This window comes from Gossypium raimondii, unplaced genomic scaffold, assembly GCF_025698545.1.
Source record: "Gossypium raimondii isolate GPD5lz unplaced genomic scaffold, ASM2569854v1 Contig00325, whole genome shotgun sequence".
Taxonomy (NCBI): domain Eukaryota; kingdom Viridiplantae; phylum Streptophyta; class Magnoliopsida; order Malvales; family Malvaceae; genus Gossypium; species Gossypium raimondii.
The window spans coordinates 1-21,204 of NW_026291425.1; the positions used below are offsets into that span (position 1 = coordinate 1).

The window sequence follows — 21,204 nt, forward strand, 5'->3', positions numbered from 1 at the left end:
AAATACTCGTTTGGACGAGGGCTTAAACAATCATAAGCTAAACCTGTGCTGACGAATAACCAACCCGCGATGAATAGGGAAGGTATAGTAATACTATGAATGACCCAGTATCGAATACTGGTAATAATATCAACAAAAGAACGTTCTCCTGTGCTTCCAGACATGCCGAGCTCCACATATTCTTGTGGGGATCGATTCCGTAAAAGATGGGATCAGTAAATGGGAATTCACCGAAACTCAATCTTTGTGAGATCGTCAATATTGTACCAAAGGTATTTTTAGAGTATACCGAATCAGTATAGCTATCCTTCTTCTGACACAGCAACGCAATTTCAAACAGTATATCGACGTGAAGTGCTAGATAATTTCTTTCTTCTTCTTGCTTGTCGATGTATAACCAGGTATCATGCAATAGAAAATTCCTCAAATTCCTGGAGGTATTGGCTTGGGCCTAGAAACGGCGGATCAGGTAACCCGTGAATCCAACGAGTTGGTTTATAATAATTCATGAAGGAAATTATCATATTTCCGCAAGTCAATTAGATGCGAAATATAAAAATTGACTTTTTTTCGTAGTTGCACAAGAGGTTTTGTTTTTTGTTGGAAGCCCTCTTTTTTTATTTTAAGGAATTGCTTAGTCGTCTAGTAACAAGTAAGAGTAGTCGATAGTATTAGATATAGATAAAAAAAAAGCAAGGAATAAAAAAATTCTACTAATCAATATTTGTGAGGCGGCCTTTCTTGTATTCTTGTATTAGATCCAAAGGTTTTTCTTGACCTAGCTACAAAGATGATGAATCGATTTCTTTTCTTTTCTACTCTTGTCCTGCCGCTCTATTTTGTGAATACCGTTTATAATGATTGATGAAGCAAAAATTTCAATTGAACTTATTATTTCAATTGGTATTTTTGCTTATCCCCCTCTCGTTTAAAAATTGAAACTTAGGTAAGTGCTTTATAAACATATGTATAAAAAGAACATATTTCATTTAGCTCCTTCATGCCTACTATAACTAGTTATTTCGGTTTTTTACTAGCGGCTTTAACTATAACCTCAGCTTTATTTATTGGTCTGAGTAAGATACGACTTATTTGAAAATTAATTCAATGAACGAACAATTCATAAAAACAAAGCTTTCTGTCCTATTCCATATATTCTCTAGCTCCTTACCGTGTTAATTATCAATTATTAGGTATTGATATTCATGGGCAATAGAAATTAATATTTAGGGATAGATATTACCTTTCTTTTTCTCCTTTCAAATAAATTGAAATGATTGAAGTTTTTCTATTTGGAATCGTCTTAGGTCTAATTCCTATTACTTTGGCTGGATTATTCGTAACCGCATATTTACAATACAGACGTGGTGATCAGTTGGACCTTTGATTAATTAACATACCTTTTTTGGATTAATTAACATACCTTTTTTTGACTGACCCCTTTAATTCTTAAATTTTTGAATTTCAATTTATTTAATAATTTGAATTTAATAATTTAATTCAATGAGGTCAAATTCGAATTGCTGTTCAATTTTTTTTTTCAGTTCGGTGTAATTTTTGACCTAACAAGAGCGGAATCACGCTCTGTAGGATTTGAACCTACGACATTGGGTTTTGGAGACCCACGTTCTACCGAACTGAACTAAGAGCGCTTTCTTATCATAATAAATAAGACTGTAAAAAAGAGGATTCTTTTATTTTATAACCCCAATACATCGCGCACAACTATACTATCATATATCATATATATATGAGAAAATGATAGATTATGTATGCTAATTTTAATCAATCTAAAACGACTCCTCGTTACTGCTCAAAGGGAAGTAATAGGTAGGGATGACAGGATTTGAACCTGTGACATTTTACCCAAACAAACGCCTACCAAGCTGCGCTACATCCCTTTCAATTGGCCTACAATGTCATTGTAGAGAATCCCTGTCTTGTTTTCCCACCCTTATTTCATCTATTGATATACAAAACGGATCTTTCCATTTCCTCTTTTGGTCTCATATCATATAACAACCATATAATGAATAATAAATGAATATTTTTGGCGGAATTCTCAGGCGGAAAGGGACCTATTTTGTTTTGCTGTTTTAAGAAAGGAAAATCTTATCTATCGAATCATTGTACATTTTAATTTGAATTAGGAATTCCGGGTACAAATAGACAAATCCAAGTGGTCTTTAACCACACATACATGCGATTATATATGTATTACCATAATGTAATACGATAAAGAAGGAGGATTTTAAATGCGAGATCTAAAAACATATCTTTCCGTAGCACCGGTACTAAGTACTCTCTGGTTCGGTTCTTTAGCGGGTTTATTAATAGAGATCAATCGTTTCTTCCCGGATGCGTTAACATTCCCTTTTTTTTAATTCTAGTTATTGCCGCGGGACGGGGCGAAAAAGATTAGATCGAGATACAATCAAATATCTGTGACTACTCTCTCCCCCCTTTTTTAGTTTTTTTCGAATTAGATAAGAATTAGATAAAATAAATAAGGAAGGTAGAACGAAAAAAGTAGATTCAACCTCACCGAAACTCGGGTTCAAGCTCCAATTAAATTACTAGTAGAGCGAAAAGAGAAATGTGGCTGGAACAACAGTATCCTACAAGATACTTAAAGAAAATACCGTACGGTGGTTTGATTCTAAATAGAGTTCGAAATCGTTGTATTACTTATTCTTATTATTTACTATTACTCTAAATCTATATTGATTTACTATATTGATTGCAACAAAATCTTTCAAGATTTGGTTTTGAGTTAACAACTTTTATTTTTTTTTTTCATTCCTTTCTTCTTCGCTTTTGATCGGAAAATAGAAAAGTTGGGTGAATTAAAAACTCAAAGGAGGTTCATGGCCAAGAGTAAAGATGTCCGAGTAACGATTATTTTGGAATGTACCAGTTGTGTTCGAAACGGCGTTAATAAGGAATCAACAGGTATTTCCGGTATATTACTCAAAAAAGACACAATACGCCCAGTCGATTGGAATTGAAGAAATTCCGCATATTTTGACCAATTCAAGGTAAAAATGGGGTTGCTCCTCGGCAAAACTGGGATAAAGTTGAGCCAAAAGATCACGATTCAAGATAAATTCATGGGGAAGTGGGATCTCTTTAGGGTCTACTCAGCATTTAGAAATTGGTTTATCGGTAAAGATACATGTACTTGATGCCCCGCCCAAGAAAGGGACCCAAGCCCCAGTAGCCCTGCTAAATGGTGATTCAACATAGATTCTACATCTTGGAACCAAGCCAATTTTGGGGCCGCTTTGTGATAATGGAACCAACCGGCAAAAAGCATTAAGGCCGCAAAGACCAATGCACCGATTGCGGTACAATAGAGTTGTAATTCACTAGTTATTCCAGATGCTCGCCAAATCTGAAAAAAACCAGAGGTTATTTGTATTCCTCAAACCCCCCACATCGCCATTCAAGATTTCTTGGCCCACTATTGGCCAAACCACCTGGGCGCTAGGTCCAATGTGAGTAGGATCGCTGAGCCATGCTTCATAATTGGAAAAACGAGCACCGTGGAAATACATGCCGCTCAGCCAAAGAAAGATGATGGAGAGTTGGCCGAAATGGGCACTAAATATTTTGCGAGATCTCCTCCAAATCACTGGTATGGCTATCGAAATCGTGAGCATCGGCATGTAGGTTCCAGATCCAAGTGGTAGTATCGGGTCCCTTAGCTATTGTTCTTGAGAAATGGCCCGCCTAGCCCATTCCTCGAAAGAAGTTTTACGGGATCCCTATCTACCAAAATTTTACTTCTGGTTCCGGCGAACGAATAATCATTGAGTCCTCCTCTTTCCGGACAACACATACAAAGAGACCCGCCAACAGTCAGTAATTAGTGAACCTATGAGAGACGCTTATAATTAGTTTCTTTCTCTTCTATCTCTCATCTATCTATCTATTTTTATCTATCTATTTTTCTTTAGTTATTCACTAGAGCAATTATGATCTGGAAGTCGATCCGGGGCAAGTGTTCGGATCTATTATGACATATCCATGAGGCGCTCAACGGACCTTTTAATCTTATAAAACCTTTTCGGACTTTACTTACATTGGTGCAAAACCCATTTTTGTGCAACCGGTGTAGTGTATTCATATCTCAATTAGAAGTTCCGAGGTGGAGTTTTTTGTCTTACATAGATAGAACAAACAATATTACTCTATCCCAAATCACGTGCGCATTCATTACTAGGATACTCCAGTATCGATAGTTAGTCATTTGAGGGTTTTATTAGTTTTAGTTTTAAGTTTTAATAGAAATAGAAGCAGAAAATCAAATATATATATTTGATTTTGCTATATCCGTGTATTACTTATCCTTACGAAATATCAAACGAAATAGAACGATTTGAGAAAGGATATAATGAAATTCTTTGATTGGTTTTTCCAGAGAGAAATGCTCGTTTTATTTGACCCATGGGTCCAACAAAACCAAATCATTACACAATTAATTCCAATTAAATTAATATTTTTACTATTTAAATATTCAAATTGAATAGAAAATCGAATTTAATAATTTTAATGGTACCGTAATTTATTTAATTAAATTAAATATTAAATAAATGGATTTAATAGAAATTAAATAGAATAAGAATAGAATTTAATAGAATTCTCTAATTTCTAATTCAAATTTCGAATCCTAAAACTAAAATAATAATAAATAAACAGAGCTCTTGTTCTTATTCGAAACGCCGTGATCTTTAACCAATTCTGCGCTTCAATATAATTACCAGGAGTAAGCGCTATAGCCTGTTTCCAATACTCAGCGGCTTGATCGAACCAAGCCTCCGCTATTTCAGAATCCCCCTGTCGAATGGCCTGTTCTCCCCGGTCGAAATAGGCGGTTCAATTCCTTCCCTTAGAACCGTACTTGAGAGTTTCCTACCTCATACGGCTCGGCAGTCAATTCTTTTGGTGTCCCATTTTTTTACCCTACCATATATCCAATTGAATGAGATTTCTCATAGATCTATCGATTTGTCTCGGGTTAACCAAAAGGGGTTAATTACATGAGTTTCAAACTCTAATTTGGATTAAATTAATAATAAGTTTTATCTTTTCTCCCACCTTCAGAAAAATAAAGCATAGGCATTTCGGGCTGTCGTCCGTTAGATTTTTCTGAAAGGTAACTATCTCGGTTTCATATCATATAGAAATTTATATAGAATCCTTGAAAAGACTTCTTCCTCATAAAAAGACTTACTGTCTTTGGGATCTGATGCTACACCGCTGCTCAATAACTTGGGATCGGCTCTATTACATAAGTCGATTCCTAATTTTATCTCATATCATGACATAAATAAGCAGTTCTTATTTATTGTATCGGCTCAAAACCTCGCTAATTGATCTTTACGGCGCTTCCTCTATCAATTAGATCTTTATCCATAGAATAAAGTATCTAGGCATATATATTTCTTCATATTTCGACTTCTATGAAGTTTCTTTTTTATTACAGCTGATAAAAATCGTTTTTGGACGATGCAATATGTAGAAAGCCTATTTTTTCTAGTATTTTATTTACTAGCGTGTTTATTTACTAGCGTATTTATTTACTAGCGTATTTGCTCTTTCTTTCCTTTTTATTTCTATAGTGGAGATAGTCGCACGTAATGACAGATCACAGCCATATTATTAAAAGCTTGTAAGAACGGGTTTCGTTCTAGTGCTCGAAAATAATATTCTAAAGCTTTTGTATGCTCTCCATTACTTGTGTGGATAAGGCCTATGTTATATAGTATATAATTGATCATAGGGATCAATTTCTAGTCGCATAGCTTCATAATAATTCTGTAAGGCCTCCGTATAACTTCCTTCGGATTGAGTTGACATCCGTTACGGTCGTCATTCGATTCAAAGAATTCTCCGTTCCAAAAACCGTACATGAGATTTTCACCTCATACGGCTCCTCCTTTATGTGCATAATGAGAATAATCCATGGAATTAAAAAAAAGGTCGAAATATTGTCATTATGAACTGAGCGGGGCTAATGTTTTTACAAGAAATCTCTAGCCAACCCTCTTGCAAAAGATCTTTTCTTACCATCAAGCGTGTTCGTACTAGATAAAAAAGTAAACTCCAACAATTTCTTTGTTCTCAACGCTCCTTAATTTCCAGGAATTAGTCACTTCAACAATCTTCGATGGTTATATAGGTATCCAAAGTACGAACAAGATGGATGTTTGTTGTCCCAACCATTTCTCTTAGTTCCGATCCCGATAAAGAAAGGGAATCATTAATAACAAAGTTTTCGTGTTGTTGATTCCTGGGCGTAGTGCTTCTTCCTCTATGCCGCCTATTGGTACTCGTGTAGTAGGGTTGACCCACAATACAGACCCATAGGTGTAACCTTTCGCTCAATACTGAATCAACAATTGAAGCATCTGAGGTTGCATTAATCGGGGATACACGACAGAAGGAATTGCTGTTATTTATAAACTTCACCTTCAACAAGCGTAGATCTTTTGTTTTCAATAGCCTTTTTCTATTCTGAATAATGTGTCTTTTTCCTAAGACTGAGAGTGGTAAAGTAAATAAAAAGTAAATAATAAATAAAGGAAAAATATATATATAATAATAATCAAATCGCACCATCTCTGTAATAAGTAAATGCCTCTTTTCTCCTGAAGTTGTCGGAATTATTCGTATAAGATATTGGCTACAATTGAAAAGGTCTTATCAATAAAATTTCCATTTATCTGCGATCTAGGCATAGGTAGCAATCCATTCTATAACTCTTTTCATTACCCTCGTGAGAAAATAAAATGATCTCACAAACAAAGGAAGTGTACAGTACGAAATAACATAAAAGTAGATCCATTCCATTTTTTTCATTTTTCGAGCCCTGAGGCTAAAGAAAAGTGATAAAAAAGTGATGAAAAGTTTTCTATTTTTTAGCAAGTTTCCTAGTTAGAATTGATATTGTTCGTAACTCATCGAACAATCTAATATGAATAACTCGCTATTCGCTCGGGGTATCGGCCATAATAATTATGTAGGAGAGATGGCTGAGTGGTTCAAGGCGTAGCATTGAACTGCTATGTAGACTTTGTTTACCGAGGTTCGAATCCTCTCTTCCGCACCTTCACCTAATTCGCCGATGTAACTGACTACAATGTATCAAATCAAATAAGAACATATATATAAAGAATTAGATCCTTCTTTAGTATAGATTCTCTATTCCCAATTCCTTTTAATATGGAATACGTAAAATAGCATACAGGGATGAAAATCTCTTACGTATCTATCATACATGAATAGGAGAAAATCTCCTGAATCAAACCCATTCCCTGTCTTCCTTTACTTAATTCTTAACTCAGGTGAAAAGGGGCAGAACCCTTGTTTTGTTATTTTAGGTTAGGTTTAAGTCTGACGAGAATAATATTCTACGACAAGCAATTCATTTATTTTCAAACCAACCCATTTCCTATCTATTATTTGATTGACTAACTTTATATTGTAATGTGAAAGGTCAAATGTTTTGGTAATTCCTCATTGGTGGATGAATCAAGATAATTTTGAATCAGAGTTCTAGATTTTTGTTCATCTCCCTCGCTGAAATAATATCTCGGGGTTTGCAGCGATAACTTGGTATATCTACTGTACGCCCATTAACTCAAAATATGTCTATGGTTAACTAATTGACGGGCTTGAGGAATAGTCGAAGCCATACCCAATCGAAAAAAGGATGTTATCCAACCGCATTTCAAGCAATTGTAGTAAAACCTGATTCCTGTTGACCCTTTGGCTTTTCTGGCAATACGAACGTATTTTAAGTAATTGTCGTTCTGTAAGCGCCATAATGAAAAACGCAATTTTTGTTTTTCTTCTAAACGAATACGGTATTGAGATTTTTACCGGGCGCGATTGGTTTCTAAGATCGCCTCGGCTCTAGGCCTTTACTAGTTAGGTCCCGGCAAAGCCCCCAGACGGCGTATTTTTTGAAACGAGGCCTCGGTAACGTGACATAAGGACTCCTTATTAATTTGAATTTTATTGAAATTTCATAAACCGAAATTAAAACTGAACTAAGCCGAAGGAAATCGACTGAAGGATTGGATTACAAATATTAATTGAGATGAATTGATCAATATCCATACTTTACTTTTTTTTGTATTGTATATAATGTATACAAAAATAGAAATAAAATATATATAATAATATATAAAAATAATATATAAATATAAAAATAACTAAAATAGTTAGAATATATATAGAATAAAATAGATATAATATATAAATAAATTGAATAGAATATTAAATATATAAATAAATTAAACCAAAAGAGTTTCCTTAGAGTTTCCTTTTTTTTCTTGATTTATTCTGCAAAGATCTAACTCCTCAAATTGATCCCTAATTGGAAGTTTCGACGAGATAATAAACAGATTGTTGACCTTTGGAAAGAAAAGGGGAAAAAGCTTTTTCACTGTTTGTTCTTTTGATTTCAAAAAAACATTCTAAATTATGTAAAAAGGCAAAAGCAAACAAATAGGGAAAGCCGGCTATCGAATGAATTGATGACCATCGCATTACAAATGCGATGCTCTAACCTCTGAGCTAAGGGCCTCAAATAATAGAAATTTGGTATTCATAGGATTCAGCAAACTATTAGGATCTTATCTATTAACTATCTATTAGTTATTCATAATTAATATGAATTATTAATATGAATTATAGACTGAATTTTGATAGAATTTTTCTAATTTTTAATGCCATACTTAATATAAAATATATAAATATAACATATTTAATATAATAATGGTAGATTCAATCTAATATTCAAGCTAATGTTGATAGAATTCTATAATTAAGAATATAATAATTGATTTTAATTTTATATATATATATTTATTATTTATCTATATATTTAATATCTTTTTTTATATCTTAGTTATATTTCTTTTATATTAATATAGTAATATAATATTACTAATATTACTGACTCCATTTTGATTTTCTAGTTTATTTTATATTTTAGTATATTTTACATCTAAATTATATAGAAAATTTTTATATAGATTTCATTTAATCGATCGATTTAATAGATTTTAATATAGATTAAATTTATTTCTATTTAGTTTCGAGTTCTAAATAGAGATAATTAGAGTCAAAATCTTTTTATGCATTTATATATTTTATGATTCTAGAAATGAAATGATACGTTATAAGTCTAGATAATTAGAATGAAACTCTTTTTAGACTCAAAAATTTGAATTATCTTCGAATTCGAAATAGAAATGAATGGAATAATTAGTTCTAGTTATTAAATATAAATAATTAGTTCTAGCTATTATACTATAAAAAAAATAATTTATTTCATTTTTAATTTTAATAATGAATAAATTCAATTTTCATTTTGATTTTTTTAGTTATCTTATTCTTATTATGGTTATATAGGATGGTCTAATAAAAGGAAAGGATAAGAATCAAAATGAAATTAAAGAAAAAAAGATGCAACCCATAGAAATGAAATCCAGATCATAATGAGAGACTCCTTTCTTTTGTTTTCATTCATAAAGACCGAAGCTAAGACGAAAAAAAGAATCGACCCTTCGAGTATTCCACCAAATTGCCTGAGAAAACTGAGAGTAAGAGGGACATATATATGTTATGGAATACCCATCTATATTGAATTGCGAATACAGAAATGATAAAATATTTTCCGATTGACCAAATAAAATTAATATGGGTCTCCGATAGAGACGAAAGACGATAAACAAACAAGAAAATAGGTAAAGACCCTTCGATATAAGAATCTGTATCTATATCTACTAAATTCAACGGTTTCGCATAAAAAGAAAGCAAATAAATAAACGAAAGAAAATAAACAAATGAAAGAAGGGGGAAAGGGGGGGAAAGGAGGGAGAAAGGGGAAAGGAGGGGCATCCTAATGAGATCCTAATCTCAAGACACAAAAGGGGATATGGCGAAATTGGTAGACGCTACGGACTTAATTGGATTGAGCCTTGTATGGAAACCTTACTAAGTGATAATTTCAAATTCAGAGAAACCCTGAATGAAAAATGGGCAATCCTGAGCCAAACCTATTATTTTATTATTTTACGAGAAAATAAACATGAACAAAGGTTCAGCAAGCGAGAATAATAAAAAAAAAGGAAAGGATAGGTGCAGAGACTCAATGGAAGCTATTCTAATAAAATGGGGTTGACTGTTGGTAAAGGAACTTATATCGAATATCGAAACTCTAGAAAGGATGCAAGATATACCTTTATTTTATAGGTATACTAATGAAAACTATCTCAAAAAGACGAACCGAACCCTGTATTTTTTTATTTCTATTATATGCAAAATCAATTTATATTTATATGAAAAATATGAAAATAAAAAGAATTGTTGTGAATCGATTCCAAGTTGAAGAAAGAATCGAATAGAATAGTCATTAATCAAATCATTCGACTCCATAGTCTGATAAATCTTTTGAAAACTGATTAATCAGACGAGAATAAAGATAGAGTCCCGTTCTACTATGTCAATATCAATACCGACAACAATGAAATTTATAGTAAGAGGAAAATCCGTCGACTTTAAAAATCGTGAGGGTTCAAGTCCTCTATCCCCAACCCCAAAAAGCCCGTGTTGCTGTCTATTTATTTTATCCTACCTTTTTTGTTAGTGGTTCAAAGTTCCTTATGTTTCTCATTCATCCTATTCTTTGCCGTTTTACAAGCGTATCCTAGCATAGCAGAATTTTGTTCTTTATCACAAGTCTTGTGATAGAGTGTGATATTGTGATATATATGATATACGTAGAAATCTCTCTTGAGCAAGGAATACCTATTTGATTTGAATGATTCATAATACATATGATTACTCATATGGAAATTTACAAAGTCTTCCTTTTGAAGATCCAAGAAATTCCTGTTCGAGACCTTTAATTTATATACTTTTCGTTTTTTTTGTTTTCATTTTTAATTGACATAGACCCAAGTCATCTAGTATTATGAGGATAATGCGTCGGTAATAGTCGATAGCTCAGTTGGTAGAGCAGAGGACTGAAAATCCTCGTGTCACCAGTTCAAATCTGGTTCCTGGATATGATTAATTTTAGTATGAGTATCTACTCTACAAATTAATTGATATGGATCGACATAATACATACTATATCTAGCTAGGTATCTGAGAGTAAACCTCTCTTTATTTATTTCATTTTGTATTTTTTTTCTTTTAAAATGAGCAAAGAGTCTATTCTAATGTGTCTATTATAATGTAGTAAAAGACAAAATTTGCTTATCTTTCCTCTTCTTTTTTATTTGTTCACACTGCGGCTTCTCACATTCAAAAAGAATGGTAATACTTCATACATATTTAATTAAAAGATTAAAATAGTTGGTTGAAAGGCCCAACAAAAAGACGGGTCTAGAGGAGTTCAAGGATAGAAATAACCAAGACTCATCTCAGCTACAGTACAAATAGAAGCCGATCCCCTTTCATTTATTTCTTTGTATTCTCTTTCATATTCCATTTCTTCATTCCTTCTATGCGACTCTCTAGAGTTCATCTAAGTGATGTGCGCGATACAAAGTTCACGGTACAGAACCCTTGTTGTTCATCCTATTGTCTCGGCTCGTCCGAAATAAAATAACAAAAAAGTCTCTTCAAAAAATCGAGAATCTCAATGATGTATTGTCTTTATTTCTTTTATTTATTAGCCTATCCATAAGAATACGAATGAAACCTCAATTCCTCTGTTTGAGCTAGAAGAAATGTACAAATTCCTTGAATATCTGAAGTTGTAATTAGTTTCTTATCATTCAATGAGCGTCTTGTATTTCATAAAAATTGGGGGCAATGTAATCCTTACGTAAAGGCCACCCTATCCAACTTTCGGGCATTAAGATACGTTTCAGCCGTGGATGATTTTCATAAGAGATTCCTAACATGTCATAAGATTCTCGTTCTTAAAAATCTGAACTTTTCCAAACCCAAAAAACAGACGGAATTCTAGGGTTACTCCTTGAGCAAATACTTTTATACATACCTCTTCCGGTTGATCTACACCATACTCTATTCTCGTAAGATGATACACACTGGCTAACAGTCCGCCTGGTGCTACATCATAGGTAACATTGGGAACGTAGATAATTGTAACCATATACATAAAATAACAGCAATGGAATGCCAATCCTCAGGCTTTATTTGTAAAGTCTCTATTCCTTGGTAATCGAAGCCCAAAGATCTATGAACTAGCCCGTGTTTGACTAGCCAAACAGACAAACGACCCTGCATCTTTTTATCTCTCCCGCACTTTTCTTTTTTATTTGTCATTTTTCTAAGATAAATATTTCGCATTTATGATGAAATCGAATTTATGAAGATTAATTCGTTGTCTGTTTCTGTAAAAAAAAATCCTACCTAATTCACTAATTCGTGGGAAGATAGTGAACCCTTGTAGTTGAAAAATGTTTCAGGAGGAATCTCTGAAGTAGATGGTGGTTGATAGAGCAATCCTTGATTATAATTTCCAGTACGAGTACTACGTACAAGACAAAACTTGTGATTGGTAGTAAAACACCGATCCCCCTGTTGAGATCTAATTCGATCTTCATAGATTTCGCGAGATATTTTCTTACGAAGTTTTGTTATAGCATCTATAACTGCCTCGGGTTTAGGGGGACAGCCCGGCAAATAGACATCCACGGGAATTAGCTTATCGACCCCCCGAACAGTACTATAAGAATCAGTACTGAACATCCCTCCTGTAATTGTACACGCGCCCATAGCAATAACATATTTAGGTTCGGGCATTTGTTCATATAATCTCACTAAAGAGGGCGCCATTTTCATTGTTACTGTTCCAGCTGTTAAAATTAGGTCTGCCTGTCTAGGACTCGATCTTGGTACCAGCCCATAACGATCAAAGTCGAAGCGTGAGCCTATTAATGAAGCAAATTCAATAAAGCAACAACTGGTACCATAAAGAAGCGGCCATAAACTGGAGAGTCTTGACCAATTTGAAAGATCATTTAATGTAGTTGAAATAACTGAATTTTGGGTTGTTCGATCAAGTAAGGGAAATTCGATGGAATTCATACTCAATGGTATTATTATTTTGACTTTTTTCTTTCTTTTTATTATCTGAATATTCAGGAACTAAGACCATTCCAATGCTCCTTTTCGCCATGCATAAACTGAACCAACAATTAGGATAAGCACGAAAATGAAAGCTTCTATGAATACGGGTACCCCCAATACATCGAAACTCATTGCCCATGGATAAAGAAAAACCGTTTCAACATCAAAAACAACAAAAACTAGAGCAAACATATAATAACGGATTCGAAATTGTAACCAAGCATCGCCCATTGGTTCTATACCCGATTCATAACTAGAAAGTTTTTCTGGACCCTTTCTAATCGGGGCTAAAACTCCAGAAATTAGAAATGCCAAAATAGGAATAGCACTTGATATTATTAGAAATGCCCAGAAAATATCATATTCGTAAAGCAGAAACATAGACGAACTCCTATGAATGTGAAAAATAGATCGGATTAGTCGCTTCGACCTGGAATTCATTGTCAAGTCATCCGCAACTGTTTGTTTAGTCAAAACAACAATTCAGTTTGATCGAATCGTCTAGTTTCGTTTGTTTGCTGTGTTTCCATGTTGCGTTTTAAGATTTATTGATTGGAATTAATCCTATTTTATTTACATTCCACTTATTTCGATTTCATTTCGATATAGTACTAATTTGTATAGTACTAGTATAAATATATATTTATACTATATATAGTATAATACTATACAAATCCAAAACAAGTAATACTTTTTCGTTTTCACTTCATTTCGGATTTTTCTAAATAAAAGGAATTCTAATATCTAACTAATATCTAATATTTATTAGAATTTTAGAAATCAAAAAACTTTTTATTCGAAATTCCATTTATTCTAAATAGAAATTTCGAAATTATAGATTTCGAATAAATAGAAATTTTTTATTTTATATCTATTTATATAGAATCAATCTAAAATCAATCTACCCGCGAGGATTAATTAAGAAAATGGGGTTTTGTTTATTTTATTCTTATCCAAGAATAAAAAAAGAGCGATTGGATCCGTTGAAATGCGCTTTTGTTTTCAGGGTTATACTCTGAGTGATCTCCCTGTGAGCGAGCTTATGGGAATGATTTGAACCAAGCAACTGGAAGCGACCATTTCCAATCAACAAAGAATACAATAATTAGGAAAAAAACTATACAACTTTTTTATTTTTAGTTGTATTTGGATATTCTTTATTGTTTTAGTTTGCTTTAGTTTTAAGAATATTATTTTCATTTCATTTTTCTTAATTTAAAAAATTTAATGAATATTTAAAATTAATAAAATATAAAATTCGAAAATATAGGGCTATACGGACTCGAACCGTAGACCTTCTCGGTAAAACAGATCGAACTGATTATTATCAAAATGATTCGGCCTATTTCAAAGACCCAACATGCATTTTTTTTTTGCATTGGGCTCTTTCATTAACTGATAGAAATATCAGTTAGTCTACCGTATATATTTTTTTCTAACAGAAAAAAAGAAGACGGTTCCGTGTGCTCTGATTCATTGTGCTCTGATTCATTACTGATACAGGAGCACTTCCAAAATGTTTCAAAAGAGGGAAGGTTATCTTGACGTGGGTCTGCTTCTGGCCTAGATCAATCTAAGTTAAATGGAGTCTCTACCATCCTGATTAAAAAATCAAACATGAAACTTCATACACCTTAAGATTCATAGGACGAAAAGAGCATTTTTGAGGTCCTTATACTCATTATGCCTAGCATTGAATAGACCGGTATTCACCCTATCAATATCTCAAATCAATGATGGGTTCGATTCGGATCTTGCCTAAACGGCACCCGAATCGGACCGGAACCATTTATCAGGCTATTGTTCTCTTGTTTTGTTCCTTCAAAGTAATGGAGTAAGACATCGATTTCTCAAAAAGATCAATTCTTTTGATTGCATGATAGACTTCCCTGAAAAACATTGGCGCACGTGTAAACGAGGTGCTCTACCAACTGAGCTATAGCCCTTGTGTTTGTGATACATATTTTATCATATTATGTAGATAATTTCTTGTCAAGATGAATATTACATGATCCAACATCATAATCATACCCTTTGGTCTGTTTGATTGGTATTGCTTAGAAGTAATATTGGATTTATAATCCATCGATGTAATAGGTCCTTTTCTTTCTCTTTATGATTCCTTATGATAATAAATGACCTACTTAACTCAGCGGTTAGAGTATTGCTTTCATACGGCGGGAGTCATTGGTTCAAATCCAATAGTAGGTAGAACTTATTAGATACCATCGATCCCGGTGTCTAATAAGTTTTTCTACCCACCTTCTTTTATTGATTTTCTATCTTTTTCATCCTATTCTATTTCCGTTTTCAATTTTCAAATTTTCGTTAGATCAAAATCTGATTTCACTTTTCATTGTATTTGATTGTATTTGATTCTATTTAATCGGCAGAATCAAAATGGGATGTAGAAACGAAAGTTCTGTTTCTACGGAAATTTTTTCGATTAACCAACTCGTTACGAAATCGCGTTGATAGCCTCGACTCGTGTCCCTAGCCCGTCTGAGAGCTAGATTTGCCTCAATTGTTTGCCTCTTGCCTTCAGCTTTCCTCAAGTTAGCTTCCGCTATTTCAAGAGCTTGCTGAGCTTCTTGTGGATCAATGTCACTACCCTTCTCCGCATCATTTACTAAAATAGTGATTTCATTGTTGCCTATTCTAGCAAAACCACCCATCAGAGCCATCGTTAACCATTGGTCGTTAAGGCGTATTCTCAAAATACCTATATCTACAGCTGTGGCAATAGGCGCGTGATTTGGTAATACGCCAATTTGTCCGCTATTAGTAGATAAAATGATTTCTTTCACTTCTGAATCCCAAACAATTCGATTAGGGGTAAGTACGCAAAGATTTAAGGTCATTTCTTCAATTTGCTCTCCATTTCTAAGTTCGTAGCCTTCGCAGTAGCTTCGTCGATGTTACCTACCAAATAAAAGGCCTGTTCAGGAAGACCGTCTAATTCTCCGGAAAGGATCAATTTAAATCCTCTAATTGTTTCTGCTAGACCAACATATTTCCCCGGGGAACCGGTAAATACTTCCGCTACGAAAAAGGGTTGTGATAAGAAACGCTCAATTTTTCGCGCTCTTGCTACGGTTAAGCGATCCTCTTCGGACAATTCGTCCAACCCAAGGATAGCTATAATGTCCTGAAGTTCTTTGTAACGCTGTAAGGTTTGCTTAACCCTTTGCGCAGTTTCATAATGTTCCTCACCAACGATTCGAGGTTGGAGCATAGTGGACGTTGAGTCTAAAGGATCTACCGCTGGATAAATACCTTTGGCAGCTAATCCTCTTGATAGTACGGTAGTAGCATCTAAATGCGCAAATGTTGTGGCAGGGGCAGGGTCGGTCAAATCATCCGCAGGTACATAAACTGCTTGAATAGAAGTTATGGATCCCTCCTTGGTAGAAGTAATTCTTTCTTGTAAAGTACCCATTTCGGTACTAAGGGTGGGTTGATAACCCACAGCGGAAGGCATTCTACCCAATAAGGCAGATACTTCGGATCCCGCTTGGACAAAACGGAAGATATTGTCTATAAATAGAAGTACGTCTTGTTCATTAACATCTCGGAAATATTCCGCCATAGTTAGGGCAGTCAATCCAACTCTCATACGAGCTCCTGGCGGTTCATTCATCTGACCGTAGACTAAAGCCACTTTTGATTCCGCAAGATTTTGTTCATTAATTACTCCAGATTCTTTCATTTCCATGTAAAGATCATTTCCTTCACGAGTCCGTTCACCTACTCCGCCAAATACGGATACGCCCCCATGAGCTTTGGCAATGTTGTTGATCAATTCCATAATGAGTACTGTTTACCTACCCCAGCCCCCCAAATAGTCCGATTTTCCTCCACGACGATAAGGAGCTAAAAGATCGACTACTTTAATTCCTGTTTCAAAAATAGATAATTTTGTATCTAATTGTATGAAAGCGGGCGCGGATTTATGAATAGGGGATGTTGTGAGTATCTACAGGACCTAAATTATCAACGGGCTCCCCAAGCACGTTAAAAATTCGTCCTAGGTCGCTCCGCCGACTGGAACACTTAGAGCAGCTCCGTGTCAATCACTTCCATTCCTCTCGTTAGACCATCTGTAGCGCTCATAGCTACAGCTCTAACTCGATTATTTCCTAATAATTGCTGTACCTCACAAGTTACATTAATTTGTTGACCGGCGGTATCTCGACCCTTAACTACTAGGGCGTTGTAAATATTAGGCATCTTGCCCGGGGGAAAGGCTACATCCAGTACTGGACCGATGATTTGAGAAATACGCCCCAGATTTTCTTTTTCAAGCGTGGAAACTCCAGGAACAGAAGTAGTAGGATTTATTTTCATAATAAAGTGAAATATGTCAATTTTTTTTTTCCAAAATTATCTAATACAAAAAAAATCTTCGACAGGAGGTTGATCGGTTAATTCAATAAGAAATGGGGGTTAGCGCTCGATTTCGTTGGTCCCATCCAATTCAAGTGCATGCAATTGGATTGTTTCCTTATTCAATGAAGGAATTTTTAAGTTCAACCAACCTATTTTGAAAATAGGAAGTGGATAAATAAAAATTTTGGGAGAGTCTTTCATTTGTCCATCATTATAGGCAACACCATCCATATTATCTATGGAATTCGAACCCGAACTCTATTTATGATTCCTTATTTCTATCTCATTAGCCTTGTTTCAATTTCATTTCGTATTTTATTTTAGCATATCGATTTTTTTTTTACTTTACGTCCAACCTCTCCCCCCTTTTTCCATCTATATTCCCCTTTTTTTCATTTCAGGGCCGAATTACGCCTGTTTTCACATCTAGGATTTACATATACAACATATATTACTGTCAAGGGTGAATTTATTATTTCTTATTATTGAGCTTATAATATATAATTTATATTAGATGTTAGAATATTAATTCTATTATATATTTATCTATTCTATTATATATATATTCTAATATATATTAGTATTAGAATTTATTTATCTATTCTAATATATATTAGTATTAGAATTTATTTATCTATTTTATTAATTTATTTATCTATTTTATTTATAATATATTAGAATATTATATTAATATTATTTTTATATTATTTATCTATTTCTATTTTATTTATTTCATTTGCATTTAGAATTTGGATTCAAAAAAAAGTAAGGAATTAGAAACTTGAAAAACACGGATCGGGTTGCGCCATACATATGAAAGAATATAGAATAATGATGTATTTGGCGAATCAAATACCATGGTCTAATAAGGAACCTTTCGGATTCGTTGATAATTTTTTGAAAGATTTCTTCGAAAAGGTTTCATTAACTCCTCATTTATATCGAGTAGACCTTGTTGTTGCGAGAATTCTTAATTCATGAGTTGTAGGGAGGGACTTATGTCACCACAAACAGAGACTAAAGCAAGTGTTGGATTCAAAGCTGGTGTTAAAGAGTATAAATTGACTTATTATACTCCTCAATATGAAGTCAAAGATACTGATATCTTGGCAGCCTTCCGAGTAACTCCTCAACCCGGAGTTCCGCCTGAGGAAGCAGGGGCCGCGGTAGCTGCTGAATCTTCTACTGGTACATGGACAACCGTGTGGACCGATGGGCTTACCAGCCTTGATCGTTACAAAGGGCGATGCTACCACATTGAGCCCGTTCCTGGAGAAGAAGATCAATATATATGTTATGGCTTACCCTTTAGACCTTTTTTGAAGAAGGTTCTGTTACTAACATGTTTACTTCCATTGTGGGTAATGTATTTGGGTTCAAAGCCCTGTGCGCTCTACGTCTAGAGGATCTGCGAATCCCTACTGCTTATGTTAAAACTTTCCAAGGCCCGCCTCATGGCATCCAGGTTGAAAGAGATAAATTGAACAAGTATGGTCGCCCCCTATTAGGATGTACTATTAAACCTAAATTGGGGTTATCCGCTAAGAACTACGGTAGAGCAGTTTATGAATGTCTACGTGGCGGGCTTGATTTTACCAAAGATGATGAGAATGTGAACTCCCAACCATTTATGCGCTGGAGAGACCGTTTCTTATTTTGTGCCGAAGCAATTTATAAATCACAGGCTGAAACAGGTGAAATCAAAGGGCATTACTTGAATGCTACTGCAGGTACATGTGAAGAAATGATCAAAAGGGCCGTGTGTGCTAGAGAATTGGGAGTTCCTATCGTAATGCACGACTACTTAACAGGTGGGTTCACTGCAAATACTAGCTTGGCTTGTTGCCGAGATAATGGTCTACTTCTTCACATCCATCGCGCAATGCACGCAGTTATTGATAGACAGAAGAATCATGGTATGCACTTTCGTGTACTAGCTAAAGCTTTACGTATGTCTGGTGGAGATCATATTCACGCTGGTACAGTAGTAGGTAAACTTGAAGGAGAAAGGGACATAACTTTGGGCTTTGTAATCCTCCACGAAAAGTAAGAAATTCCGCATATTTTGACCAATTCAAAGGTAAAAATGGGGTTGCTCCTCAACAAAACTGGGATAAAGTTGAGCCAAAAGATCACGATTCAAGATAAATTCATGGGGAAGTGGGATCTCTTTGGGGTCTACTCCAGCATTTAGAAAGTGGTTTATCGGTAAAGATACATGTACTTGATGCCTGCACTTGAAAGGGACCCAAGCCCCAGTAGCCCTGCTAAATGGTGATTCAACATAGATTCTACATCTTGGAACCAAGCCAAATTTTGGGGCTGCTTTGTGATAATGGAACCAACCGGCAAAAAGCATTAAGGCCGCAAAGACCAATGCACCGATTGCGGTACAATAGAGTTGTAATTCACTAGTTATTCCAGATGCTCGCCAAATCTGAAAAAAACCAGAGGTTATTTGTATTCCTCGGAAACCCCCACCCACATCGCCATTCAAGATTTCTTGGCCCACTATTGGCCAAACCACCTGGGCGCTAGGTCCAATGTGAGTAGGATCGCTGAGCCATGCTTCATAATTGGAAAAACGAGCACCGTGGAAATACACGCTGCTCAGCCAAAGAAAGATGATGGAGAGTTGGCCGAAATGGGCACTAAATATTTTTGCGAAGAGATCCTCCAAATCACTGGTATGGCTATCGAAATCGTGAGCATCGGCATGTAGGTTCCAGATCCAAGTGGTAGTATCGGGTCCCTTAGCTATTGTTCTTGAGAAATGGCCCGGCCTAGCCCATTCCTCGAAAGAAGTTTTTACGGGATCCCTATCTGCCAAAAATTTTTACTTCTGGTTCCGGCGAACGAATAATCATTGAGTCCTCCTTCCGGACAACACATACAGAGACCGCCAACAGTCAGTAATTAGTGAACCTATGAGAGACGCTTATAATTAGTTTTTTCTTCTATCTCTCATCTATCTATCTATTTTTTATCTATCTATTTTTTCTTTAGTTATTCACTAGAGCAATTATGATCTGGAAGTCGATCCGGGGCAAGTGTTCGGATCTATTATGACATATCCATGAGGCGCTCAACGGACCTTTTTAATCTTATAAAACCTTTTTCGGACTTTACTTACATTGGTGCAAAACCCATTTTTTTGTGCAACCGGTGTAGTGTATTCATATCTCAATTAGAAGTTCCGAGGTGGAGTTTTTTTTGTCTTACATAGATAGAACAAACAATATTACTCTATCCCAAATCACGTGCGCATTCATTACTACGGGATACTCCAGTATCGATAGTTAGTCATTTGAGGGTTTTATTAGTTTTAGTTTTTAAGTTTTTAATAGAAATAGAAGCAGAAAATCAAATATATATATTTGATTTTGCTATATCTGCGTATTACTTATCCTTACGAAATATCAAACGAAATAGAACGATTTGAGAAAGGATATAATGAAATCTCTTTGATTGGTTTTTCCCAGAGAGAGAATGCTCCGTTTTATTTGACCCATGGGTCCAACAAAAACCAAATCATTACACAATTAACAATTCCAATTAAATTAATATTTTTTACTATTTAAATATTCAAATTGAATAGAAAATCGAATTTAATAATTTTAATAAGTACCGTAATTTATTTAATTAAATTAAATATTAAATAAATGGATTTAATAGAAATTAAATAGAATAAGA

General features: G+C 34.5%; 1 protein-coding gene, 1 non-coding gene and 6 pseudogenes across 2 annotated transcripts; 1 reads left to right on the forward strand and 7 right to left on the reverse strand.

The window, feature by feature from the left end:
- Window positions 1-1,578: 1,578 nt before the first annotated feature.
- Window positions 1,579-1,652, reverse strand: TRNAW-CCA (transfer RNA tryptophan (anticodon CCA)). Its single transcript has one exon. It is a non-coding gene; the product is annotated as a tRNA-Trp (tRNA).
- A 1,202-nt stretch (window positions 1,653-2,854) lies between these two features.
- On the reverse strand, window positions 2,855-3,965 carry LOC128038876 (photosystem I P700 chlorophyll a apoprotein A1-like; annotated as a pseudogene).
- A 3,426-nt stretch (window positions 3,966-7,391) lies between these two features.
- Window positions 7,392-7,883, reverse strand: LOC128038880 (30S ribosomal protein S4, chloroplastic-like; annotated as a pseudogene).
- A 3,870-nt stretch (window positions 7,884-11,753) lies between these two features.
- On the reverse strand, window positions 11,754-12,339 carry LOC128038873 (NAD(P)H-quinone oxidoreductase subunit J, chloroplastic-like; annotated as a pseudogene).
- A 26-nt stretch (window positions 12,340-12,365) lies between these two features.
- Window positions 12,366-13,815, reverse strand: LOC128038872 (NAD(P)H-quinone oxidoreductase subunit K, chloroplastic). Its single transcript, XM_052627455.1, has one exon. It carries the CDS (start codon window positions 13,078-13,080, stop codon window positions 12,403-12,405), a length of 678 nt encoding a protein of 225 aa, XP_052483415.1. The 5' UTR covers window positions 13,081-13,815; the 3' UTR covers window positions 12,366-12,402.
- A 157-nt stretch (window positions 13,816-13,972) lies between these two features.
- On the reverse strand, window positions 13,973-18,104 carry LOC128038874 (ATP synthase subunit beta, chloroplastic-like; annotated as a pseudogene).
- A 236-nt stretch (window positions 18,105-18,340) lies between these two features.
- LOC128038871 (ribulose bisphosphate carboxylase large chain-like) lies at window positions 18,341-19,543 on the forward strand (annotated as a pseudogene).
- Window position 19,544: 1 nt separating this feature from the next.
- Window positions 19,545-20,414, reverse strand: LOC128038881 (photosystem I P700 chlorophyll a apoprotein A1-like; annotated as a pseudogene).
- Between the last annotated feature and the right edge of the window lie 790 nt (window positions 20,415-21,204).